We start from the raw sequence: 25,186 nt of genomic DNA, 5'->3' as shown, positions 1-25,186 counted from the left end.
CTCACTTCCAGGAGTTCAAGTGTGTTACCCAAGACTCCAGGGTGACAGCCACTCCTTGCTCATTCTCTTGTTCCTTCTGTTCAGTCAGCAAAATAACATATGTAATGTGTCAGGTGGTCTAGATGGCTTCAGGTTATAATATGGTAGAGACTGAGAAAGTTGCAATAGCCCTTAGGCAAAACTGTAAGTTAATATTGTCCTGCACGACTGCCAACTGTTTCTTGTACTTTTTACTTTAGTAACTGGAATGGAAAAGAATACATTCACCAAATCAGTACCTGAAGCTTAATTAATCATTCCTTCAACAATATTATGTCTGGGACTTGCAGCTGTGCCCAGAGCTAAAATTTGGTTAAGTCTATGACAGTCTGTAGTCAGTTTTTAGGATCCGTCTGATTTTTGCAGATGATGCATGAGAAGGACTGTCACCCTTGCATACTTTTGAGCCTTTACTGGCGGCCCTAGTCTTTGCTTCTCTGCCTCTTTGGAAAAGCAATATTGTCTTTTATTTACTGTCTTGTTCTGGGGAATGGGGCAATTTCAGAGGTTTCCACTTGACTTTTTCCACTATGACAGCTTTTACCACATAGGTTCCTTTGTGGGAGTTATTCTAACTGCCAGATAAATAAATTCTAGTTATCAACTTGGGGAGTGGAGAGAGACAAGACTATTAGGTGGGTCTGCAGGCTCAGTGAGCTCACTATGAGCCAGACTTTTTCCAGGACTCTGTTTCTGACCTCAACTCAGAAAGTTTTGGCTAGGAGGTTGTTTCTTTTGCCCCACAGAACCTCGACTTGGATCATTCTCTTAGTTCCATTCAGCTGGTAGCTGGTCTGGTCTAAGAAGGAATCACATATCCGGTTCCTTGGTGCTGTTTCATGTGGCCTTTCTCTTTCAATGAGGCTATTTTGGGCTTCCTCACAACATTGGTGCTCTCAGGGTATTTGAATCTTAGAAGTTGCACGACCTCACTTCTGGCACATTCTTTGGGTCAGAACAAATCACAGGACCAACCCAGATCCATGCGGAGGGCACCTAGATTCCTACTTTTGATGAGGGAGTGACAAGGTCTCATTGCAAAAAAGCATATGGGATAAGACATATCATTGTAGCCCTCTTTGCAAGTACAGTTTATCATATCACTGCTCCATCTGCTGTCTTATAGAATTTTATAGACCTTTTTTAGGTCTATAGACTCATTTGCTGTGGTTTCCTCTTTTAATCTATTCATCTCTTTTTTTTATATATATATACTTAAAAATCTTTTTCCCTCTTATTTTGGTAAGGATTTAGCACAGATGTGTGTGGTCATAGAATCCATCATGGTTAATTGGCAGTTGTAAGCTTTGGAATCAGAGATTATTGCTTTTTTTCTTAGAGCTTCCTTGTTGTCTTAGTAGCATATTGGGGGAAAAAAGTTGTCTTATGTGTCTTTTCTTTTTTTCTCTCTGTCATTTGATAATTCTCTTGTTATATATCAAAGAGAGTAGTGTTTGGGAGCAGTCTGCCCTGGTATAAAGGCATTACTCCTTGTAAGAGAATAAGGAGGTAAATTTTACATAGAGAATTTAAGCTTCTTTATAATCACCGTGCACCAACATTCTGTGGTAAAATACTCTTTTCTGTCAGGAATGTTCCCTGCTTCCACATTTTCCTTTTGCTATGCCATTACTCTTAGCTGAGGTTATACTATACTACTATACTTTATTAACCTGGGTTTATTAATATCTAATTATCTGAATGAGGGCTAGAGAAATGTTCCCCAGTTCTTTCAGAGAGTAAACAATAGCATTGTCCCATTGGACGTCAGTTTTGTTTAGTGGTAGATTAATACCACCTTGAGTCTGTTTGAAAAGAGGTTTTTTTTAGAAAATCATATTTTTAAGAGGAATATTGACAAACAGAATCATCTCCAGAGGAGATCAGTTAGGATGCTTAAAGATCTGGAACCTACAAATATTTAGACTTTGTTATCTGGAGAAAAAAAAAAAAAGACTTAAAAGAAAACAGGATAACTTTTCAAATATTTGGAGGTCCCTAAAGAAGAAAGATTGTATCTGTTTAGAAATGAAATATACTTTTATATGAAATAATGAGTTTTTGATTTCTGGCATTGTTTGAGTAGAGGTTGTCAGCCATGCTGAGGAGGGGTTCCTGTGTGAGTTGAGGGAACTCTTATAAACCTTTTCAGATGTGTTGTAATTCAGAGATTTTGTGACTCTTCTGTAGTTAACAGTTGTGTCATAAATGGTTGTTTGCTTAAAATCGGAATTGTGGGATATCATTATATTTTAAAAAGTATATTTGAAAATTAATCTAAAATCTTTTCTGTTCTACAGGACTTAAATACTATTTATTCTTATCTTCATGGAATGGAAATATTATCAAATCTCAGGGAACATCAGCTTAGGTAAGTGTGATGCTGTGTTTAAGAGCATGTGCTAAGGAGTTATTCAAATGAGTTTGGATAGATAGTTGCAGGGACCAAATCATTTAGGGGCTTATTATAGGATATGCAAAGAAATTGGCCTTTCTCATTCCAGTTTTCCTTAGCCTTGGGACTTTGAGCAAGTCTTAACATCTAAGCTGCAGTTTTGTCTTCCGTAAAATAGGGATAAAAGATTACCTTTGTTACAGCATTTTGAGGATTAAATGAGAATATTTAAAGCAAAGTGCAGTGCTCAGTATGTGCTAGCTAGTGAAAACAGAACCTTCTCTTTGTAGTTTGTATTGATATTTATTGTATCAAATGCTTGAGATGGGCATGGTATGATGTAGTGTTATATTAAAGTGGAAGGAGCAAGACTCTTGATTTAGCATAAGCTCCTATGGGCAGTACCCGTAAACTTTCCGAACCTCGTTTTTCCTTTCTGTAAAATGAGTTTTCTCTCCTGCTACCTTGTATCATTGTGATTATATTTGTAAAAATACTTTTGAGTGCTGTAAGCACTATTATAACTTTGCATAATATTTTAATTAAACTGTGTTTTTCTTCCATGACCAGCTTACTCATCACTTTTTCTGGCTATTCTTTAAGTTTCTGGCTATGGACCAGATTCTAAATATAATTGTTTGGAATTTATTATTTTCTGTTTTCTTTGTAACATAATTTAGATATTAGTATATGTCAAGTAAGTGTATCAAGAAGAAAGAAAAAACTAGGGCATTAGTAGTAAAGTATTTTTAAATGCAAGCAAATTTATATTTATTCAACAGATTTGTGTGTGTGTGTGATCATATTTTTAAACTCTAGTGAAAAATTTAGTGATAGATCTGATCATTTTTTGTTGTAATTATAACAGTTTTTGAAACAATTCAAATAAAATAATTTAAAAATTTTTTACTTTTTAAAAAATATGTTAGATTAATGTCTGCAAGAGCACGCTATGAGAGATACAGTGGCAATCAAGTTCTTTTTTGGTAAGTATTTCCATAATTAGCTTAAATTAATGTTTAAAATTTAGATTGTTAGCATTGAAATTCATTTGATTCTGGAACAGTTTCTGTAGAGGAGATTGAAATATATTCCTAAACTGTGAAATATAATATACATAGAGCCCACAGAAGGTGTACAGTGCAACAAAGTTTAATAAATATATACAACTGTGTAACTACTATGCAGTGAATATATAGAACATATCAGCTCTTCAGAAGGCTCTAGTCATCTGTCTTGGAAAGGTAATCTAGTTCTGATGTCTGTCACCTTAGATTAGTTTTGTCTCTGTGAATTTCATATAGATAAAAATCTTTTGGTCAGGCTTTTTATACTTCACAAATGTTGGAGATTCTTCCATGTTTTTGCATTCATTCTTTTTCAGTGCTTTACAGTATACAGTTATGTGAAAATAACATAATTTGTTTATCCTTCCCACTATTAATAAATATTTGGGTTGTTTCCAGTTTTTCCCTATCATGAATAGTAAGTTTCTATGAATATTTTATTCATGTGTTTTTGTACCTCTATTTACTCATTCTTCTCGGGAATATTCTTAGGAATAAAAGCATTGGAAATGCACATGCTCAAATTTAGGAGATTCTTTTTTTTTTTTTAATTTTATTTATTTAGTTTTGGCTGCGTTGGGTCTTCGTTGCTGAGTGCCGGCCCTTTCTAGTTGCAGCAAGCAGGGGCTACTCTTCGTTGCGGTGTGTGGGCTTCTCATTGTGGTGGCCTCTCTTGTTGCGGAGCATGGGCTCTGGACGCGCGGGCTTCAGTAGTTGTGGCTCATGGTCTCTAGAGCTCAGGCCCAGTAGCTGTGGCTCACAGGCTTAGTTGCTCCGCAGCATGTGGGATCTTCCTGGACCAGGGATCGAACCCGTGTCGCCTTCATTGGCAGGTGGACTTTCAACCACTGTGCCACTAGGGAAGTCCCAGGAGATTGTAACATTAGAATCTAAAATATGTATTTCATTTTATCTCGTGATTTGTTTTGTTTTCCTGCTTACTAATGATGATGAATGACTTTCATGTTTTTATAGGCTATTTGGATAGCTCTTTTATGATCTCCTGATTCAAGGTTTTGACCATTTTTTAGTTGGGCTATCTTATTTCTATTGGTTTGTAGAAAATTTTTATGAATTCTATATCTGAGTCCTTTGTTGGGTACATAAGTTGTGAATATCTTCTCCCACTGTGTGGCTTGCTTTTTTTACTCTATTAATGGCATCTTTTGAAGAGAAGAAATTTCTTACTTTCTCAATTTTTCCACTTGTGATTAGTGCTTCTCATGTCCTGTTTAAAAAAACAAAATCCCTTCCTCAAGATTATGAAGATATTCTTCTCTGTTTTTCTTTCAAAAATTTTGGCAACAGTGATCTCTTTTATTATATATATGCAACTGGTATAGAGAATTGGTATTAACTTCAGCGTTTCATTGCACACTGCATTTGTCATTATTTCTAAGTATTTACTGGATTCATATGGATTTTAATAGCTTTATTTGTTCATTTGTTGATTCATTCACTTACTATTAAATGTTTGTCTGCTATACATTATGCTTAGCCTGGTGTAGAGTGGTGGGAAGACACGGGATTTGTCCTTATGAGTTTATTGTATAGTGGGGGAGAGAAAGTTAATTAAAATAGCTACACATATTTAAGTGCTATCAAGGAAAAGTATAGATTTATAGGTAAGTGGAACAGAATTGAGAACCCAGAAATAAACCCTTATATTTATAAACAGTTTCTGTGTTGTTTTTTTCTTAATGGCCTTGTAGCTGTGTAGCTAAGATGTGCACACAATGTGGGTATAACACAACTCAGTATTAAAAAGGAACCACCAGTGAACAGTTTATTTTTGATGAAGGTACTAAAGCATTTCAATTGGGAAAGCATAGTTTTTTCAACAAATGGTGCTAGGTTGATTGAGTACTTATATGCAGAAACTTAATTTAGATTCTTATCTTACACCACACACAAAAATTAATGAGATATTCACTTTACACCCATTAGAATAGCTACAGTTGCAGGCGTGCGAAATGGGTAAAGGGGATCGCCTGTATGGTAATGGATGGAAACTAAATTTTTGATAGTGAGCATGCTATAGGGTATGCAGAAGTAGAAATGTTGTACATATGAAACATATGTTGTAAACCAGTGTTACTTCAATTAAAAATATATTTTAAAAAGTAGCTGCAGTCAAGGGTAAAGAAGATGTGGCACATATATACAATGGAATATTGCTCAGCCATAAAAAGAAACAAAATTGAGTTATTTGTAGTGAGGTGGATGGACCTATAGTCTGTTGTACAGAGTGAAGTAAGTCAGAAAGAGAAAAACAAATACTGTATGCTAACACATATGTATGGAATCTAAAAAAAAAAAAAAGGTCCTGAAGAACCTAGGGGCAGGACAGGAATAAAGACACAGATGTAGAGAATGGACTTGAGGACATGGGGAGGGGGAAGGGTAAGCTGGGACGAAGTGAGAGAGTGGCATGGACATGTATACACTACCCAATGTAAAATAGCTAGCTAGTGGGAAGCAGCCACATAGCATAGGGAGATCAGCCCATAGGGAGATCAGCCGGGTGCTTTGTGTCCACCTAGAGTGGTGAAATAGGGAGGGTGAGAGATGCAAGAGGGAGGAGATATGGGGAAATACGTATAGCTAATTCACTTTGTTATAAAGTGGAAACTAAAACACCATTGTTAAGCAATTATACTCCAATAAAGATGTTAAAAAAAAAAGTATCTGCAGTCTAAAAGCTAGACATAACAAGTGTTGGTGAGGGTATGGTGACACCTGGAATCGTCATATATTTGTGGTGCAGATGTAAGTATAGCCACTTTAGGAAACAGTTTGGCAGTTTCTTAAAATTTTACCATATGACCCAGTAATTCCACTTTTACATATTTACCCAAGAGAAATGAAAGCACGTGCAGAGACTGTACATAGATGTTCTTAGTAGCACTATTCATACTAGCCTAAAACTCGAAATAATTAAATTGTTCAGTGAATGGAATGATAAAATGCTCTGCATCTATATAGTGGAATACTGTTTGGCAGTAAAAGGGAATAAAATGCTGCTACACACCACATGGACAAACCTCAAACATATTATGCTAAATGGAAGAAGAAAGATAGAAACATCACACATTACATGATTCCATTTTTATGAACTGTCCAGGAAAGACAAATCTATAGAGACAGAGCAGGTTATTGGTTACCTGGGGCAGGGATTGACTGCAAACAAGGCATAAGAGATCTCTTTGTGGTGATGTTTGCACAGTTCTTTTCAATATCATAAAAGTCATTGAATTGTGCACTTAAAATGAGTGAATTTGTGGTATATTGATTATACCTCAGTTAAGCTGTTTAAAAATTAATATAAAGAGTTACCCAAATCTGTATTTGGCTAATCATAAACAAAGGAATTTCTAAAAAATGAATGTGGAAGTTAATTAAGTAAAGAGTTTAAATTCAGAGATTAGTGGAAGCAGAGAAAAGAATGTGTATAGTTGACCTTAACTGGGAAGCAACATAATAGAAAGAGTGAAAATAAACCACTACGTACAGTGCCACAAGCAGAGAGGAAGAAACAGGAAGGTGGAGGCCACCTTAATAGTTTTTGTTCTTTATTTTAGGAGCAGTGTGAAGCCTTTGAAAGGAGTAAGATCTGACAAGATTAAATATGCCACTCTTCTCTAAGCTAGATTATTCTTAGATTCATTTGCTTGTAAAGAGAAAGGAGATAGCATGGCCGCATGTTAAAAGACTTTCACTTTCCTAGTGTTTACTCATCAGATGCATTGCCAAACTGTGCTCTGAGAGTGGAATTCTCTGCAAGGTTTGAACAGTTTCTGATTCGTGAGCTGGCATGGCTCTCTTGGTGGTAGGAGTGAATTTCAGGATTTTTCCTGTTTATAGTAGAATTTACTGACAACTTTGTGACTGTTTCAGCAAAGTGAGATAAAAATTAGAGGCGTTTGGTAGCATCCAATCATAACTTTCTTCTGTCTTGATTTTGGGCAGAATTTTCTTTTACTGATTTTATTCCTTCTTGTACAAAAGTCATGTTTCAAAAGAATTAGAAAGTAAAATTTCCAAACAAAGAACCTTAAGTAGGAGATTTTCAGCCATTTGTATCTTCCTTCTGTGAAGATGGAAGGGATGGATATAAAGAACTTGAAAGTATCTTCTGGAAACTTGATGATACTTTTTTCTTATGGTAGGCAATAGGATTCACCCGGAAAGCTCATCCTGGGTGCTTTGTAGAGTGGTTTGGAGGCTTAGTTTTCTGGGTGGAGGATGGTACTATTCTTTGAGAACGAAAAAAATGAAGCTTGAAAGAAATGATAGGTAGATTTTGAACACGTTGAGGTTGAGTTGTGTGTTAGATATACAAGCTAACATGTCAAGTCGATAGCCAGATAGATATACAGTTCTCCAGCTCAGAGGAAATGTTTGTTTTATAAAATTAGAATTGTCTACATATTGGAATTAATTGACGTTTTAGGTATGGTAAATTAAAAATACTTGAGAGAAAAAGATTAGATTACAAAGTAACATCTAACAAGATTCTCGGTTTCCATTGGAGATTTAACTGAACTAAAAATGATGATGGACTTAAGTCATCTGATATTCTTTTATCCCTCAAAAACACATAAAGTGAAAGTTTGGGTAGGCATTTAATGTATTTCTGTCAGAATAAAATTTAAGAGAAAGAGGTAGATCCAAATTATAGTTGAACTTGAAGATGGAACATTAATAAACTTGTGAATTCCAAACAGTATTGTCTTTAATATACAATAAACTTGTAATATACATAAAAGTTATCAGAAATAGAATTTTTTAATATGCACATGTAGTACAATATTTAAGTTAATCTTCATCAAATGTGGTGATCCAGTACACAAAAATGAGGAATGGGAAGTTACTGATATAAATTAATAAGATAGAGCTAATAAACATACATTTCTGAAGCCTGTAGCTTAAGCTAGTGATTATCTAAGACATGAACATGGTCTGTATGAAACCTTAGGCAACAGGCAAAATTTCCAAGGAGAGTTAATTTTTAATGATTTATGATATTAGAATATTTTTCATGTTTTGTATTTTGTACTGAATCCATATACATGTGAATGTGTGTATTTATTTTCTCATGTATTTACTTATTCATTTAAACAGTTCAGAAACTATTGCCAGATGTTGGTATATCCTGCTTTCTGGATCTGTGCTTATGAAAGACTCCATGGTTTTGCCTCCTTGCAGGTATGTTTACATTTGCTGCTCAGTGTATGTGGTAGGCAAAGTTACATTACAACTAGTTATGTTGAACTATTTTTATGTAGATGTGTATTTTCTCTCAGTAGGTGATACATTTTAGAAATGTCCTTGCTTTTTGGTACTATTTGAAGTACTTGGCAGGAATCAACTGATATTTCATATTTCTTGGGGGTACAATCTATAGTTTACACCATGGCCTATTATACTGCTATTTGATCTTTTGTTGTATGTGAGATTTGATCTCATTTATCTGATGATTTTGCATTCATTGCTGTTAGTTATAGGGAGGCAATATATCTTTATAGTTAAGAAATCGGTTTTTAGAGTAATGTGAACTAGGCTAGTATTCTGATTTTGTCACTAATTAATTTTATGACTTTGGACAAATTATAGTTTTCTTGTATGTAAGAGGATAATAATAGAAACTATTTAAGTGCCTTATGAGGTTATAGCAAGCTACTACTCAAAGTTCTCAATCGAACTCTGTAAAAGTTGACATTCTAGAGCCAGACTGCTTGAGTTCACGTCTTTGCTCTACTGTAGAATACTTCTTGGGCAAATTACTTAATCCCCTTGTGCCTCGGTTTCCTCATTTGTAAAATAGGGACAATAATAGGATGCATTTCATAGGCCAGCTTTGAGTAATAAATGGGTTTATATATATATAGAGAGAGAGTTCTTAGAACAGTGCCTGGCTGTTACAAGTAATTGTTAATTATCACCATCAGAATTATTAGGTAAAAGAAGAGTGGTTGGAAAGATGATCGGATATAGTATTCTTAGAGAATTTGGTCTGTTAGTAATTCTTAAGATTTTGGGGCCTCAAATTATAATTTGGTGACATAAAAATGTAATTTTTTGGTGACTTTTTCCCAATAATGTTGAGAAGAGATTTTTAGGCTTTTAAGGTAAGACTTCTAATTGCAGCTAAATTAATTTAGTTGCAAAAGTCTTAAATTTAAGTATCAAGGTACATTCTACTTGACAGATGGTACAAGACATCTCAGTTTTGATGCCATTTTTAAAGCCATGTCTTTATTCTTGAAACTTTATATCATCAACTTTTGGTTAAATGAAATCTGTACTTCTTGATTGGTAGTATAAAGCATATTGTTGACTGTTTTTACAAATAAAATACATAATAGTTCTTAGTTGTTTAAGCCTTTTGGGTATCGTTCCTTTCCACTATGTTTCTGAAAGTCACTTTAGTGATTTGTAATGAGTTAGCTACTGACACAGAATAAGCTGGGTTGATACTGACTACAGTTATATTTTAAGATTATTAGTATGGTTCTTTTGAATATTTTATCACCCTTTTCTGCTGTTAGGAATAATCAAGGACTTTATGTAGCCATTAATCAGCCACAATAATTCACCATGAGTTTATGATCAAGACAGTGAAGTTTATCTTTTAAATAATTGATAGTATGAGTTTTTTTGTTTTGTTTTGTTTTGTTTTTTCTTTTTTTGAGCTGTACCACTCAGCTTGTGGGATCTTAGTTCCCCGACCAGGGATTGAACCTGGGCCCACGGCAGTGAAAGCACCGAGTCCTAACAACAGGACTGCCAGGGAACTCCTGATAGTATGAGATTTTAAAACAATAAAGTCATGGAATGCTTTAATGTAACCATCATGAACTTCACAGCAAACATGATTGTAGAAGTCTATTTAATCATTATTTAGAGAGCAGTTCCTAGGTAGGAGATTTATATTTTGTGTTTGAGAGATACTTGTAATAGGTTATTGTTAGGATTAAGTGAGTCAATACAAATAAAATACGTAGAATAATGCTTAGCATGTATTAAGCATCAAATAATTTTTGGCTTCTGTTCATTATAATAGCATTGGGATATGATCATTATGGTAATCAACAGATATGAGCACTACCTAGTATAAGACAAGGAATAAGGGTAGTTTTCTAGGTTATAAAAATACAGCCTATTTCTCTAGATATTAAGGTATTTCTTACTCCCTTATCAGTGAGTAGACAGAAACCACACAGTAATTTGAACAGGGACAGTTTAAAGAATTATTAACTACTTTAAGAAGTTAGGTACTAAGAAGGATAAAGGAACTAAGGGAGAGTACCCAAGGAAGGAACAAACTTGAAAGGGGAGCCCTCTCCCCAAAACTGAAATTCAGAACTTGTTGGTGAATATGTTACTTGTAGCCCAATAGCTAATGGAGAAGTTCACTTGGTTGCCCTGGGCCAGAGCTGTCCACAGTTATTGAGTCAAGGCTGGCAGGAAGAGATCCTCTGACCAGCACCGTAAGCAATAAAATCCTCCCTCACCCCACCCGGCCCAGGGTGCAGATGGGCCCTGAAGCTGGAGATAGGACCTCCCTTTGCTTTACACACACATACCCCGCAGAGCAAAGAATACTTTCCTACTGCGGTGTCCCTGTACTAGCACCCTTTACTGACAGAACTTTAACATTTCCAGCTGGCCAAAGGAGAATCTTGACTAAATCCAGATGCTTTATTATAAAGTAAATTTGAAACTGAGAGCAAATACATTTGAACTTGAGAGGCAATAAATAAATGGTACAGTCCACTCTCTTGGTTACTCAGTTTTCATTCTGAACACATTTGAGCTTCCATCCAACTCTGTTTCCACCTAACAAGATGTAGCTATCGTTCATATAAGTAAAGAAGTTCCTACTCTCTCCCCAAAATAAGGAGATGCACAGTCCCAACAGTCATTACTCGCTGTTAATTATATATTCCATCACAGTACTCTGAATATTCTATGAACTACAAACTACTTTGTAAAGTTCACCTCCAACAACTTATATATAAAATAAATATGGGGAAGAGAGGGAAGAAGAAAATGGTTAACATTTACACAACTCCAGACATATACACAATATATAGTCCTTGTTTCTGTAACCGGTCACAAGCCCGTAGTGGTATCTCTCGCTTCCTTTTTTTCACCACCCATTCAGTACTTCTGGCCTCAGCCAGAATTTCAGCTGTTCTGCGTTCTTTACCCGATGATGGGCACAAAACTTTCATTTCTGAAGGATCCTTAATTATCCTGCCCACCCCACCCCCCGTCTTTTGGTTGCCGTTAGTTTTCCATTAACCTTTAACAGTGTACTTGAAAGTACTACAAGGAGCCTAAATGAACCCCTTGGGCTTCAGATGTAGTTCTCCTGGCCCCCATTGTATGCAGCAACTCAGTTTCTCCTTGGTGATTGGGATCAATCACTCAGGCCAGTAGAATAACCCCTTTTCCTGCCTTTTGGTTCAGCGGCCAGGTGGAAGTCTCTAATTCAGTGGAACCATTGCTGTGTTTCCATAGCTAGACATAATCTAAGACTAAGAATCAAAACCAGCAGAGCTCACAGTTTTAGGGAGGGGAAGTAAAAATTCTTTGAATGAGTTATTAAGTATAACAGTGAGAAGAGCCACTCCTGTTTCCACTCCTTGAATATCAGACCCATGTATTCTGGCTGTTGGGGGAGACAAACCATTGCTGTTCTTCTGCTGCTGCAAAATGAGTACCTTGATTGAAAATGATGCTGTCTAGAGTGCTGAGGCAATAGATAGGCATTTTGTGAGCCTGTGGATAGTGGTGCTGACAGAAGCATTATGGGCAGGAAAGGCAGATCATTTCCAGAATATGTGCCTGTTCCAGTGAGGACAAATATAGTCCTTCTCCATGATAGAAAAGGTCCAGTGTAAATAATCTGCCTCTAGGTGACTAAATAGTCCTCCTGAGGAATGCTTCCATATCAGAGACTCAGTATTGGTTTCTGCTGTTGGCAGATTCGGTACCCAGCAGTAGCATTGGCAGTTGAGCCGCTGCATATTTTCCATCTCTGTCACAATAGCCACTTCATTTGTCGGCCCATTGAACAAGCACTGACTGGGGAGAAAGGGTTTGATGGACATCCGTAGAGCATGTTATTTTGTTTACGTCTACAGTGGATGCCCTTTGTGCATTCACAGGGGACACAGGTATCTTCAAAGTCTATATCCATTTTGAAAGGGGTCCTTCCATATACCTCTTCCCAGACTTCCTTGTTACCAGTCTTCCAGTCCTTTTCCTTCCAAGTCTCTGACTATTCAACCAAACCATTAGTAACTGCCCCCATGAATGTTTAGAAATTGATCTAATAATTCTGGCCTCTCCCAATCCAGATAAAATGGACAACCAAATGTACTGCTTGAAGTTCTATTCCGTAGAAGGATTTTCCTTCACTGCCTTCCTTCAGGGTCACCTTTGAGTGGGGCTCTCCACTTTGGGGTAGTACTAGCATGTTGTGCAGACTCATCTGTGAAACAGGCTCAAGTTTTTTCTTCTTCAGTCACCTGGTCATAAGGGACTCCCCGGGTGGGCATAGGCACAGATTGAGGTGGAGGAGGCAGTGCAACAGGAATTGGTGTTGAAGAAGTCTGAGCCACCTGCTCATGCAACTTATTCTGGACCTGGGTAAACTTGATCTCTTATATACCATATTTATTTGATAATAGATTGTACTGCTCATGCCCAACCCTTATGGCTAGGAATGCAGTTCATGATAGGAAGTTCAGGCTGCATAGTCACCTGATGTCCCATTAGGCATTCAGCCTCTACCAACGCCCAGTAGCAAGCCAGAAATTGTTTCTGGAAAGTAGAATGTTATTTGCAGAAGAGAGCATGGATATTTCAGAAATTCTAGAGACCTGCACTGTCATTCTCATATTAGTGCTTGTCAGACACTCCCTAGAATATCACTATTTGCCGTGAACACTAAATAATCCATCATTGGATATGCTGGATCATAAGGCCCAAGTAGTAGAGTGACTTCTACTGTGTCCTGAACTTGGCGGCAGCCTTATGGGCAACTCTGAAGATGGGTCAGAGTAGCACACTTTATGTGTTACCTCCAGAATCCGAGAAAACTAAGCAAACATCGTGCCTCTTCTTTTGTGCTAGATGGTATGAGGTGCAGCAACTTGTATTTTCACCTTGTAGGTGATATGTTGTCATGCCCCAAATTATGGAACTCCCAGAAATTTGACTGAGGGGGCAGGTCCTTGAATTTTTATAGCATTTATCACCTAAACTCTAGTTTGCATATATTTTATTGAAGCATCTAAAGTGCAGTCCCTTATCTTGTAATGAAGTTTTATAGGTAATTTAAACCAATAAAATATGTTTTACAGTTTACAATAAACAAAGGAAAAAAGGAGTAAATCAAATCTGAAATATCATTGTCTTTCTTTTGAAACAGATTTAGTTTTTTCTAGAATTGAGTCCGTTTTCTATTTGTCACCATAAATTTTCAGTGTAGCTCAAGAAAACAAGGACTTCATTACTGTGATTTTTATTTTTATTTATTTTTAAAAATAAATTTAATTTTTTTATTTTTGGCTGCGTTGGGTCTTCGTTGCTGTGTGCGGGCTTTCTCTAGTTGTGGTGAGCGGGGGCTACTCTTCGTTGCGGTGCGTGGGCTTCTCATTGCGATGGCGTGTTTTGTTGCGGAGCATGGGCTCTAGGCGCCCGGGCTTCAGTAGTTGTGGAATGCGGGCTCAGTAGTTGTGGCTCACAGGCCCTAGAGTGCAGGCTCAGTAGTTGTGGCGCATGGGCACGTGGGCTCTGTGTTATGTGGGATCTTCCTGGACCAGGGCTCGAACCCGTGTCCCCTGCATTGGCAGGCAGCTTCTTAACCACTGCACCACCAGGGAAGTCCCATACTGTAAGTTTTAAATAAAATTTAATGCGTGTATTCTTTGAAACATTCATTTATGCAGCAAATAAGCATTGCTTGTCATCTCCATGTAAGACACTGGCATTAAGAAAAAAAGACTGAGTTAACTTGGTGGAATGGGATGACTGCTTTGTTTAAAAAGGGCCCTTGTTGTGTGACACGAGAAGAAAACTTTATTGGGGAGGCAACTGTGGAAATGGATTCTACAGATAAGCAGGATTAGGTCGGCAAAGAAGGAGGGAACAGGTATTTCAGTCAGAATATCTCAAGTACTGAGAGATTAATTCATTTAGAAAATATTTATTGAGTGCCTGCATGTGTCAGGCACTCTTCTAGTCATTGAGGTTGGGAAGGGTTAATCACCTTTCACCAGCACTGTAAATAGCATTGTCCTTTTTCTAAAGACGTAATTTTTAGAATAATTTTTTTTTGACAAAGTAATGAATTTGTACTGTTTGAAAGTCAAAACAGTATAACAAGTTGTACTTTAAGAAGTATTATTCCCACTTTTATTATTATCCATGCCATTCAACCCACCTGTGTAGAAAGCTAACCACTTTTATTAATGTCTTACATATCTTTCTAGATTTTTTAAATATATGTGAACAAAAACAAGTACATATTCTTATTTTTCCTATTTCTGACCCAAGTAGGAACTTTATTCAGTAGTTTTAACTCCTTTATTGTGAAATAAATGGGGAAAAGTGCAGATAACCTAAATGTATATGTTAATGAATTAGTATAAATTGAACATTTGCCTAATCACTACTCTCAGATCAAGAAATTGAAATTGGTCAGCACCCTGGAAAGATCCTTGCTTGTCGTTTCTCAAATCAACTCTCTTGCTTCCCCCCCAAAGATAATCATTTTCCTAAATTTTAATCAATCTTGAATAGCTATAGGATTTTAGCCTGAGGATATGTACTGTAGTTTAGTTTTGGTTACTTTTGAACTTAATAGGAATATACTCTTCCATTCTTTTTATATGCCTTCTTTGGCCTAATGTTATGTTTATGAGATTCATCTGTGTTATGCATCTAGTTAGTTCATTCTCATAGAAGAGTATTTCATTGTTTCCATAGTTGAGGGCTATTAAAAGTAAAGCAGCTGTGAACATTCTTGTACATTAGATGCACATGTTACATTTCTGGAGGTATACCTATCAGAAAATTGTTGGCTTACAGGATGTGCCTGTTTTCAGCTTTAATTGTTCATTGCAGGTTGTATTCCAAAGTGGATGTACCAATTTACACACCCAGGAGCAGTGAATTCCTATTGTTCCACATCCTTAACAACACTTAGTATTGTCATTCTTTTTATTGTTTTTAACTGCTTAATTTCAGTTATTCTGTTTAGTGTGTGTGTGTGTGTGTGTGTGTGTGTGTGTGTATCTCAGTTTTGCTTTGCATATTACTGCTTGTTGATGAGTGAGTACATTTTCATTTAAATAACTTCTTTTGTAAAGTGCTTTTTCAGTCTGTTCCTCATTTTTCTAATGCATTGTTTTTGTTATTGAGATATGGAAATTCGTTGTGTATTCTGGATAAAAATGCTTGCTTGGTTATTTTTATTGCACATATCTTTTCCCCACTCTGTGCCTTGTATTATTTATTCTTTTAGTAATGTCTTTGGATGAGCACAAGTTCTTAACTCTAAGTAGAGCAATTCAATCTTTTCCTTTTTGTCTTCTTTGCTTAAAAAATATTTCTGTAGCTGAGGTCATGAAGGTATTTTCCTTTTTTACTTTCTAGTATTTTTCTCGTTTTCCTTTCACATTTAGACCTGTAGTCTACTTAGAATTGGTTTTTGAGTATGGTATAGTGTTGCATGATTTTCCATGTGGATTCCTGTATGTTCTTCTCCCACTCTCATTCAGTGCCACCTTTTTCAAAAATCAAATATCCACATATTTGTGTGCCTATTTCTGAGCTCCTATTCCATTAGGTTTTGTTTATCCTGCTTGAATACCACATTGTTGTAATTATCATAGCTTTATAATGTGTCTTGAAGTTTAATAGAGAAACTATTAGTGAGAAACTGCTGAACTGTGTTTCACAGTGGTTGTACCATTTTAGACTCCTACCAGCAATGGATAAGAGTTCTGTTCCTATTTTTATGTAGTCATCAACATGTGGTGTCCTCAGTCTTAGTTTAGCTATTCTAGTCACTGTGAAGTCGTTTTAATTTTCATTTTCCTGCTGAATAATGATATTGAGCACTTTTCCTTGTGCTTATTGGCCATTGCTTCCCCTATATTCTTTTGTGAAGTATCTCTTTAAGTTTGTGTGTGTGTGTGCGCGTGCATGTGCCTGTTTTAAGGTTGAGTTATTAGTCTTTATTATTATTTTGTACAAATCTTGAATACATTCATGATGCAAGCTGACAGGTATTGCATGCATTTTTATCTCATTTGATTTGCATTTTCAGTTTCTTAAGTCTGTCCTATTTAACAACTTTATTAAGGTATAATTGACATAAACTAAACTGCACATATTTAAAGTTATAATTTGATAAGTTTGACATACGTATACACCCATAAAACTACCAATAAAGATAGTGAACATGTCCAACCCCCTCAAAATTTCCTCAGGCCTCTTTGTAAACCTTGCTCATCCTTCCTTGCTCTGTCCCTTCATCCCCAGAGATCACTGAATCACTGATATTTATTTTTGGGGGGGGGTCACTATAAATCAGTTTACATTTTTTAGAATTTTATATAAGGTGAAGCATATAATATGTACTCTTTTCTTCTCTGGTTTCTTACACTCAATAAAATCATGTTGAGATTTATCCATGTTATGCATATCAATATTTAACTTTTATTGCAGTATCCTTTTTTTTGGATATATCACTATTTGTTTAGCATTCAACTACTGGTGGACATTTAAGTTTTATCCTTTTTTTTTTTTTTTTTGTGGTACGCAGGCCTCTCACTGCTGTGGCCTCTCCCATTGCGGAGCACAGGCTCCGGACGTGCAGGCTCAGTGGCCATGGCTCACGGGCCTAGCTGCTCCGCGGCATGTGGGATCTTCCCGGACTGGGGCACGAACCCATGTCCCCTGCATCGGCAGGCGGACTCTCAACCACTGTGCCAACAAGGAAGCCCCGGTTTTATCCTATTTTTAACCAGTGTTGCTATGAACATTTGTGTCCAAGTCTTTATATGGACATATGCTTCCATTTCTCTTGAGTAAATTTTTAGGAATGGAATAGCTGGGTTAGAAGTCTTCATGTGGACACATACTTTGATTTATTTTGAGTATATACCTAGGAATAGCTAGGAATGTAGTGGATGTTTAACCTTTTAAGAAACTTCCATACTCTTTTCCAAAGTTGTTGTACCACTTTATACTCCCACCAGCAGTGCATGAGAGTTCCAGCTGTTCCGCATCGTATCCTTACTAACACTTGGTAAGGTCATTATTTTTAAGTTAACATATCCTAATTTGTATGTGGTGATATCTGATTGTGATTTAAATTTGCATTTTCCTAAAGACTAATGATGGTGGGCATCTTTTCATGTGCTTATTTGTCAATCATATAACTTTTGTGAAGTGTCCTTTTGAATCTTGCCCATTTGGGGAAGGGTGGCTTGTGTGGGGGCGGGTAGGGGGGTTGGCAGAGTTGTTTAATTCCTTATTTTTGAGTTTCAGAAGTTCTTTATATATGCCGTATACAAGTCCTTTAACAGGTGTGTAACTTGCAAATATTTTCTGCCAATCTGTGGATTGTGTTTTTCATCTGTTAATTGTTTTACAAAGTGCTGAAGAACTTCATTTGGATGAAGTGCAGTTTATCAAGCTTTTTTTTCTTTAATGAACTGTGCTTTTGTTGTATGTAAGAAATCTTTTATTAACCCAAGGTCACTAAGAATTATCTTCTATAATTTCTTCTGCAAGTTTTATAGTTTTAGATTTTACTATAATCTGTTTAGGTCTGTGATCTACTTAGAGCTAGTTTTTTTTACCTATGCATATTCAATTAGTCCAGCAGTATTTGTTGACAAAACTATCCTTTCTCTGAATTACCTTTGCATATTTGCTAAAAATTTTTTTTTTGGTGTGAACTCTTTTTTTTTTTTTTTGGAATTTTATTTACTTTTTTATATAGCAGGTTCTTATCAGTTATCCATTTTATACCTATTAGTGTATATATGTCAATCCCAGTCTCCCAGTTCATCCCACCACCAATACCACCCCCACACCAGTTTCCCCCGTTGGTGTCCCTACGTTTGTTCTCTACATCTTTGTCTCTATTTCTGCCCTGCAAACCGGTGAGCTCAACTTTTTATTTTATATTTGTTTAAATTTAATTGATTTATTTTTCTACCTGGTGCCAGTACCACATTATCCTGACAACTGTAGCTTTGTCATAAATCACAAAATAAGGTAGTATGGGTCCTCCAACTTCGCCAAGTTATTTTGGTTACTATAGGTTTTTTATAATTCTATATGAATTTGGGAATCAGTTTGTTAATTAAAAAAAAAAGCCTGGGATTTTGTTTGGGAATGCATTGAATCTTTAGACCAGTTTGGGTAATGTTGACATTTTAACAGTCAACTCTTGAACCATGAACAAGGTGCATCACTCTTATTAACTTAGGTCTTCTTAAATTTCTCACAGCAATGTTTTATAGTATTCAGTGTTCAGGTGTTGCATATGTTGATCTTACATTTTGTATCCTTACTAAATTCATATATAAGTTCCAGTAGCTGTTTTATAGGTTTTTAGGATTTTCTAAATAAGTGATTTTGTCATCTGTGAATAGACAGTTTTGCTTCTTTTTTTTCCTAATGTGAATGCCTGCCCCCTCTCCCCCACCTGTTTTCCTGCCTTGTTGCACTGGGAAGAAACTACAGTACAATGTTGAAGAGACAGAGTAAAAGTAGACATCTTTTACTTGTTCTCAGTCCACAAGGGGTGTTGGTGATGGAAAGGTGGAAACATTGAGTTTTTCACCAAGTATAATCATAACTCTAAATTTTTCGTAGATGTCCTTTATCTAGTTGCCTGTTTGTAATCTCTACTTTCCTGCATCCTCATCATTAGGCAACCACTGCTCTGCTTTCTGGCATGTAGATCAGTTTACCTTTCCTACTATTTTATATAATTGGAAGAATATGTTGTATAGTTTTTTATAGCTAAGATTTTTCACTTAGCATAATGTTTTGGGGATTCCTTCATGTTGCTCTTTATATCAGTAGCTCATTTTGTAAATTTGCTCAGTATATTCCATTGTGTGGATATACCACCAGGTATTTATCCATTCGTCTATCGAAAGACATGAAGTTTGTTTCCAATTTTTGGCTGTTACAAATAAAGCACCTGTGAACATTTATGTACAAATCTTTGTATGAAAAGGTGCTTTTGTTTTTCTTAAGTAAATACCTAGGAGTACAGTGGCTGAGTTGTATCGTAGATATGTTTAATTTTTAAAAAAACTGCCAAAATGTTTTGTTGAGTGATTTTATCATTTACATTCCCACTACCAGTTTTTGAGAATTCCATTTGCTCAGCATCCTCTTCAACACTTGAAATGATGGTCAGTCTTTTAATTTTAGCTATTCTGGTGTGTATGTAATGGGATCTCATTTTGGTATAAATTTTCATTTCCATGATAACTAATCATATTTAGCATTTTTGCATGTAGTTATTGACCATTCATGTATCTTTTGTGGGAAGTTGACTCAATTCTTTTGAGGTGGTCTTTTTATTTTTGAGTTATATTAGTTATTTATATATCATACATAAAAGTTCTTTGTGAGTTATGTGTATTGCAGATATTTTTCCCAGATTGTCTCTTGCCTTTTTATTTTTCAGTGGTAACTTCTTTAAGTGTGATAAAGTCCAAAGGATGATTTTTTTCCTTTTATTTGAAGTACTTATGTGTTTTAACTAATCTTTGCCTACTCCAAGTTTGTAAATATTCTCTTTTGTATATTCGTAGTTTTCTTTTTTTTTTAAGAGTTTTATTTATTTATTTATTTTTGGTTGCATTGGGTCTTTGTTGCTGAGTGTGGCCTTCCTCTAGTTGCATCACGTGGGGGCTACTCTTCGTTGTGGTGCACGGGCTTCTCATTGCGGTGGCTTCTCTTGTTGCGGAGCACAGGCTCTAGGTGCGTGGGCTTCAGTAGTTGCAGCATGCAGGCTCAGTAGTTGTGGCTCACGGGCTCTAGAGCACAGGCTCAGTAGTTGTGGTGCGCGGGCTTAGTTCCTCCGTGGCATGTGGGATCTTCCCAGGCCAGGGATCGAACCCGTCCGTGTCCCCTGCATTGGCAGGCAGATTCTTAACCACTGCATCACGAGGGAAGTCCCAGACAGTTTTCTTAAAATAGCTTTACTGGTGTATAATTTACATAACATAAAATTCACCCATCATAAGTTTACAGTTTAATACTTTATAATTAATGTATACATTGGTGCACCACAGTTTTAGAAGACTTCCATTACCTGAAAAAGTTCCTCATGCTCTTTTGCAGTTAATCTGATACACTTTCTGTCTCAATATCTACCTCCTGCAAATATTTAAAAGTGGTATTTTGTTTTGACTCTTTTCACTTAGCATAATGTTTTTGAGGTTCATCCCTGTTTTAGCCCATAACAGCTGTAGCTTTTCCTTTTTTAAAAATTGTTAAATTGTATTTTATTCTATAAAGTTTCACATTTTGTCTAGCCTTTCATGAGAAGATGAGAATTTTGAAAATTTTTATTGTTTTATTTTAGGGGCTTTTATGAATAATGCTGCTATAAAGATTCACATACAAGTCTTTACGTGGGCTGTGTATTTTTGTTTCTTTTGTAGATATCCAGGAGTGGAATTGCTGTGTCGTATAAATATATATTTAAGTTTTGAGGAAAGAGGCAAATTGCTTAAAATATGACTATTATTTTACATACTGACCAGGAACATATCATGGATCTAGTTTTTCTGCATCCTCTCCATCACTTGATATTGACAGTCTTTTGATTATTACCATTCTAGTATGTGTTTAACAGTATCTCAGTGATCTTAACTTGCGTTTCAGTAGTGACTAGTATTGTTGAGGATATTTTCATGTGCTTATTAAGCATTCCTATACCTCTGTTGAAATGTCTGTTCAAAGTGTTTCTCCATGTTTCATTTATATTGTCTCTCTTATCAAGTTGTAGGAATTTATATGCTTTGGATACAAGTTTTTTATGAGATGTATGATTTTTAATTGTGTTTTTTTTGTCTTATCAAGTTTTAAGAACTTAGATGTTTTGGATACAAGTTCTTTATCAGACATATGATTTGTGTATATTTTCTTTTTTCTATGGCTTGCCTTTTCCTTTTCTTCATAGTATCTTTTGAAGCACAAATGTTTTACATTTTGATGAAATTCGATTCATTGTTTTTTCTTTTGAGGATTGAGGTTTTGGTGTCATATCTAAGAAATCTTTGTTTAACCTAATCTCACAATTATTTTCTCTTATGATTCTTTTCTAGAAGGTTTTCAGTTTCAGCTGTTATATTTTGGCCTGTGTCTATTATAACTTCATTTTTGGTTTTGGTTTTGTTTCTGTTTCTTTTTGTTTTTGCTTAAGGATAGCCAGTTGACCCAGTGCCATTTGATGGAAAGGCATTGAATTGCCTCGGTACCTTTGTTGAAAATCAGTAGACTGTATATATGTTTGTTTATTCTGAACTAATATTTACTCTGTTCCATTTAACTATTTTTCTATCTTGGTACCAATCTGCTGTCTTAATTATTGTGGCTTGTTGTAAGTTTTCAAATCAGTATTGTAAGTCTCACAACTTTGTTCATTTTTAGAATGGTTTTGATTATTTTAGGTCCTTTGTTTTTCCATATAGATATAAGGATCTGCTTGTTGATTTATAAATCCTGAAGGGGTTTTCATAAGAAATGATTTATTGTTTATCTCACAATAGGCTGTTTTTTACAGCAATTTTAGTTTTACAGCATGGAACAGACGGTATGGAGATTTTTCATATACTCTCTGCCCCTACTCATGCATAGCCTATACCATTATGAACTTCTCTCACCAAAGTGGTACATTTGTTATGGTTGATGAACTTGCATTGCCACATCATTAGTTATGGTTGATGAACCTGCATTGCCACATCATTATCACCCAAAGTACATAGTTTATGTTAGGGTGCACTCTTGGTATTGTACATTCTGTGTGTTTGTACAAATATATTTCCGCCGTTATATTGGGTCGGCCAAAAGTTTCATTCATTTTTTTCCCATAAGATGGCTCTGGTAGCACTTAGTTGACTTAAACTTCATTCGAAGCAATTTTGTTAGATTGTATGTGACAGCTGTCATATCACCGTGCATTTTTTAAAAACATCAAAATTGGTGAATTTGTGTGCAGCCATTTTAATATTGAAGATGGAAGAAAACAACATTTTTTGTCATATTATGCTTTATTATTCAAGAAAGGTAAAAACACAACTGAAACACACAAAAAGATGTGTGCAGTGTTTGGAGGAGGTGCTGTGACTGATTGAACATGTCAAAAGTGGTTTGTGAAGTTTGATGCTGGAGATTCCTTGCTGGACAATGCTCCACAGTCACGTAGACCAGTTGAAGTTGATAGTGATGAAATCGAGACATTAATTGAGAGCAGTCAACTTTATACCATGCAGGAGATAGCCAACATCTTCAAAATATCCAATAAGTGTTGAAAATCATTTGCACCAGCTTAGTTATGTTAATCACTGTGATGTTTGGGTTCCACATAAATTAAGCAAAAAAAACCTTCCTGACCATATTTCCGCATGTGATTCTCTACTTAAATGCAATGAAAACGTTCCATTTTTAAAACAAATTGTGACAGGAGATGAAAAGCGGATACTGTACAATAATGTGGAACAGAAGAGATCATGAGGCAAGCGAAATGAACCACCACCAACCACACCAAAGGCCAGTCTTCATCCAAAGAAGATGATGTTGTGTATATGGTGGGATTGGGAAGGAGTCCCCTATTATGAGCTCCTTCCAGAAAACCAAACGATTAATTCCAACTAGTACTGCTCCCAGTTAGACCAACTGAAAGCAGCACTTGACGAAAAGCGTCCAGAATTAGTGAACAGAAAATGCATAATCTTCCATCAGGATACCACAAGATCGCATGTTTTTTTAATGACCAGGCAAGAACTGTTACAGCTTGGCGGGGAAGTTCTGATTCATCCGCCGCATTCACCAGACATGGCACCTTCTGACTTCCATTTATTTCGGTCTTTACAAAATTCTCTTAATGGAAAAAATTTCCATTTCCTGGAAGACTGTAAAAGGCACCTGGAACAGTTCTTTGCTCAAAAAGATAAAAAGTTTTGGGGAGATGGAATTATGAAGTTGCCTGAAAAATGTCAGAAAGTAGTGGAACAAAACAGTGAATACGTTGTTCAATAAAGTTTTTGGCGAGAAAGAAAAATGTGTCTTTTATTTTTACTTAAAAGCCGAAGGCACTTTTTGACCAACCCAATAGTATCGTACAGAGTAGTTTCCCAGCCCTAAAATCCTCTGAGTTCTACCAGTTAATTCCTCCCTTCCGTCAGCCCCTGGCAACCACTGCCTTTTATTGTATTCATAGTTTTGCATTTTCCACAGTGTCATGTAGTTGAAATCATACCCGTATGTAGTGTTTTCAGATTCAGTTCTTTCACTTAGAAATATACATATAAGTTTCCTCCATGTCTTTTCATAGCTTATCAGCTCATTTCTTTTAGCACTGAATAATAGTCTGTCATCTGAATGTACCATAGTTTGTTTATCCATTCACATGCTGAAGGATATCTTGGTTACTTCCAAGTTTTTGCAGTTATGAATAAAGTTGCTGAAACATACAGGTGCAAGTGTTTCTGTGGACATAAATTTTCAACTCCTTTGGGTAAATACCCAGGGAACATAATTACTGAATCATGTGGTAATACTATTTTTAGCTGTGTAAGAAAGTGCCAGGCTGTCTTCCAAAGTGGCTGTACCATTTTGCATTGTTAGCAGCAGTGAATGAGAGTTCTTGTTGATCCACATCCTAGCCAGCATTTGGTGTTGTCAGTGTTCTGGATTTTGGCCATTCTCATAAGGCGTAGTGGTATCTTGTTGCTTTAATTTTCACTTCCCTAATCACATATGATAAGGAACATTATTTCATGTGCTTACTTGTCATCTGTATATCTTCTTTGGTGGAGTGCCTGTTAAGGTCTTTGGCCCATTTTTTAATTATGTAGTTTGTTTTCTTATTGTTGTTTTAAGAGTTATTTGTATGTTTTAGATAACAGTCCTTTACAGTAAGTCCCCTACATATGAATGAGTTCTGGTCCCAGAGTGCATTCGTAAGTCCAATTTGTTCTTAAGTCCAACAAAGTTAGCCTAGGTACCCAACTAACACAATCAGCTATATAGTACTGTACTGTAATAGGTTTATAATACTTTTCACACAAATAATACATAAAAATCAAACACAAAAAATAAAACATTTTTAATCTTACAGTACAGTACCTTGAAAAGTACAGTAGTACAGTACAACAGCTGGTGCTTCTTAGCAGTACCAGCTACATCACTGCTGCTTTTACACTTGCTTTTGGACATCCTGGGCTTGAAATAAAGATACTGTACTACTGTACTCTATACATACTGTACAGTAAAGTACACAAAAGCACAGCCACTTGTAGAGGATGCACGCATGTGACAGTGTATGCCAGACAGGTGAACTAACTTATGTGATTGGACATGCAAACACACGTTCACATCTTTGAAAGTTCACAACTTG

General features: G+C 36.0%; 1 protein-coding gene across 5 annotated transcripts in view; it reads left to right on the top strand.

Annotated features, from left to right (window-relative positions):
- The window catches only part of RAPGEF6 (Rap guanine nucleotide exchange factor 6), a 221,817-nt gene that overhangs the window by 25,392 nt on the left and 171,239 nt on the right, over positions 1-25,186 (top strand). For all 5 annotated transcript variants that reach the window (XM_028493199.2, XM_028493202.2, XM_024115980.3 and 2 more), the window contains exons 2-4: positions 2,340-2,410; positions 3,364-3,420; positions 8,626-8,709. In XM_028493199.2, the coding sequence (XP_028349000.1) occupies positions 2,340-2,410; positions 3,364-3,420; positions 8,626-8,709 (212 nt within the window). The remainder of the gene's footprint in view (positions 1-2,339; positions 2,411-3,363; positions 3,421-8,625; positions 8,710-25,186) is intronic.

Source organism: Physeter macrocephalus, chromosome 8 (genome assembly GCF_002837175.3).
Source record: "Physeter macrocephalus isolate SW-GA chromosome 8, ASM283717v5, whole genome shotgun sequence".
Lineage (NCBI taxonomy): Eukaryota > Metazoa > Chordata > Mammalia > Artiodactyla > Physeteridae > Physeter > Physeter macrocephalus.
The sequence above is the reverse complement of the archived record's forward strand: the minus strand, read 5'-3'. Positions and strand labels throughout refer to the sequence as shown.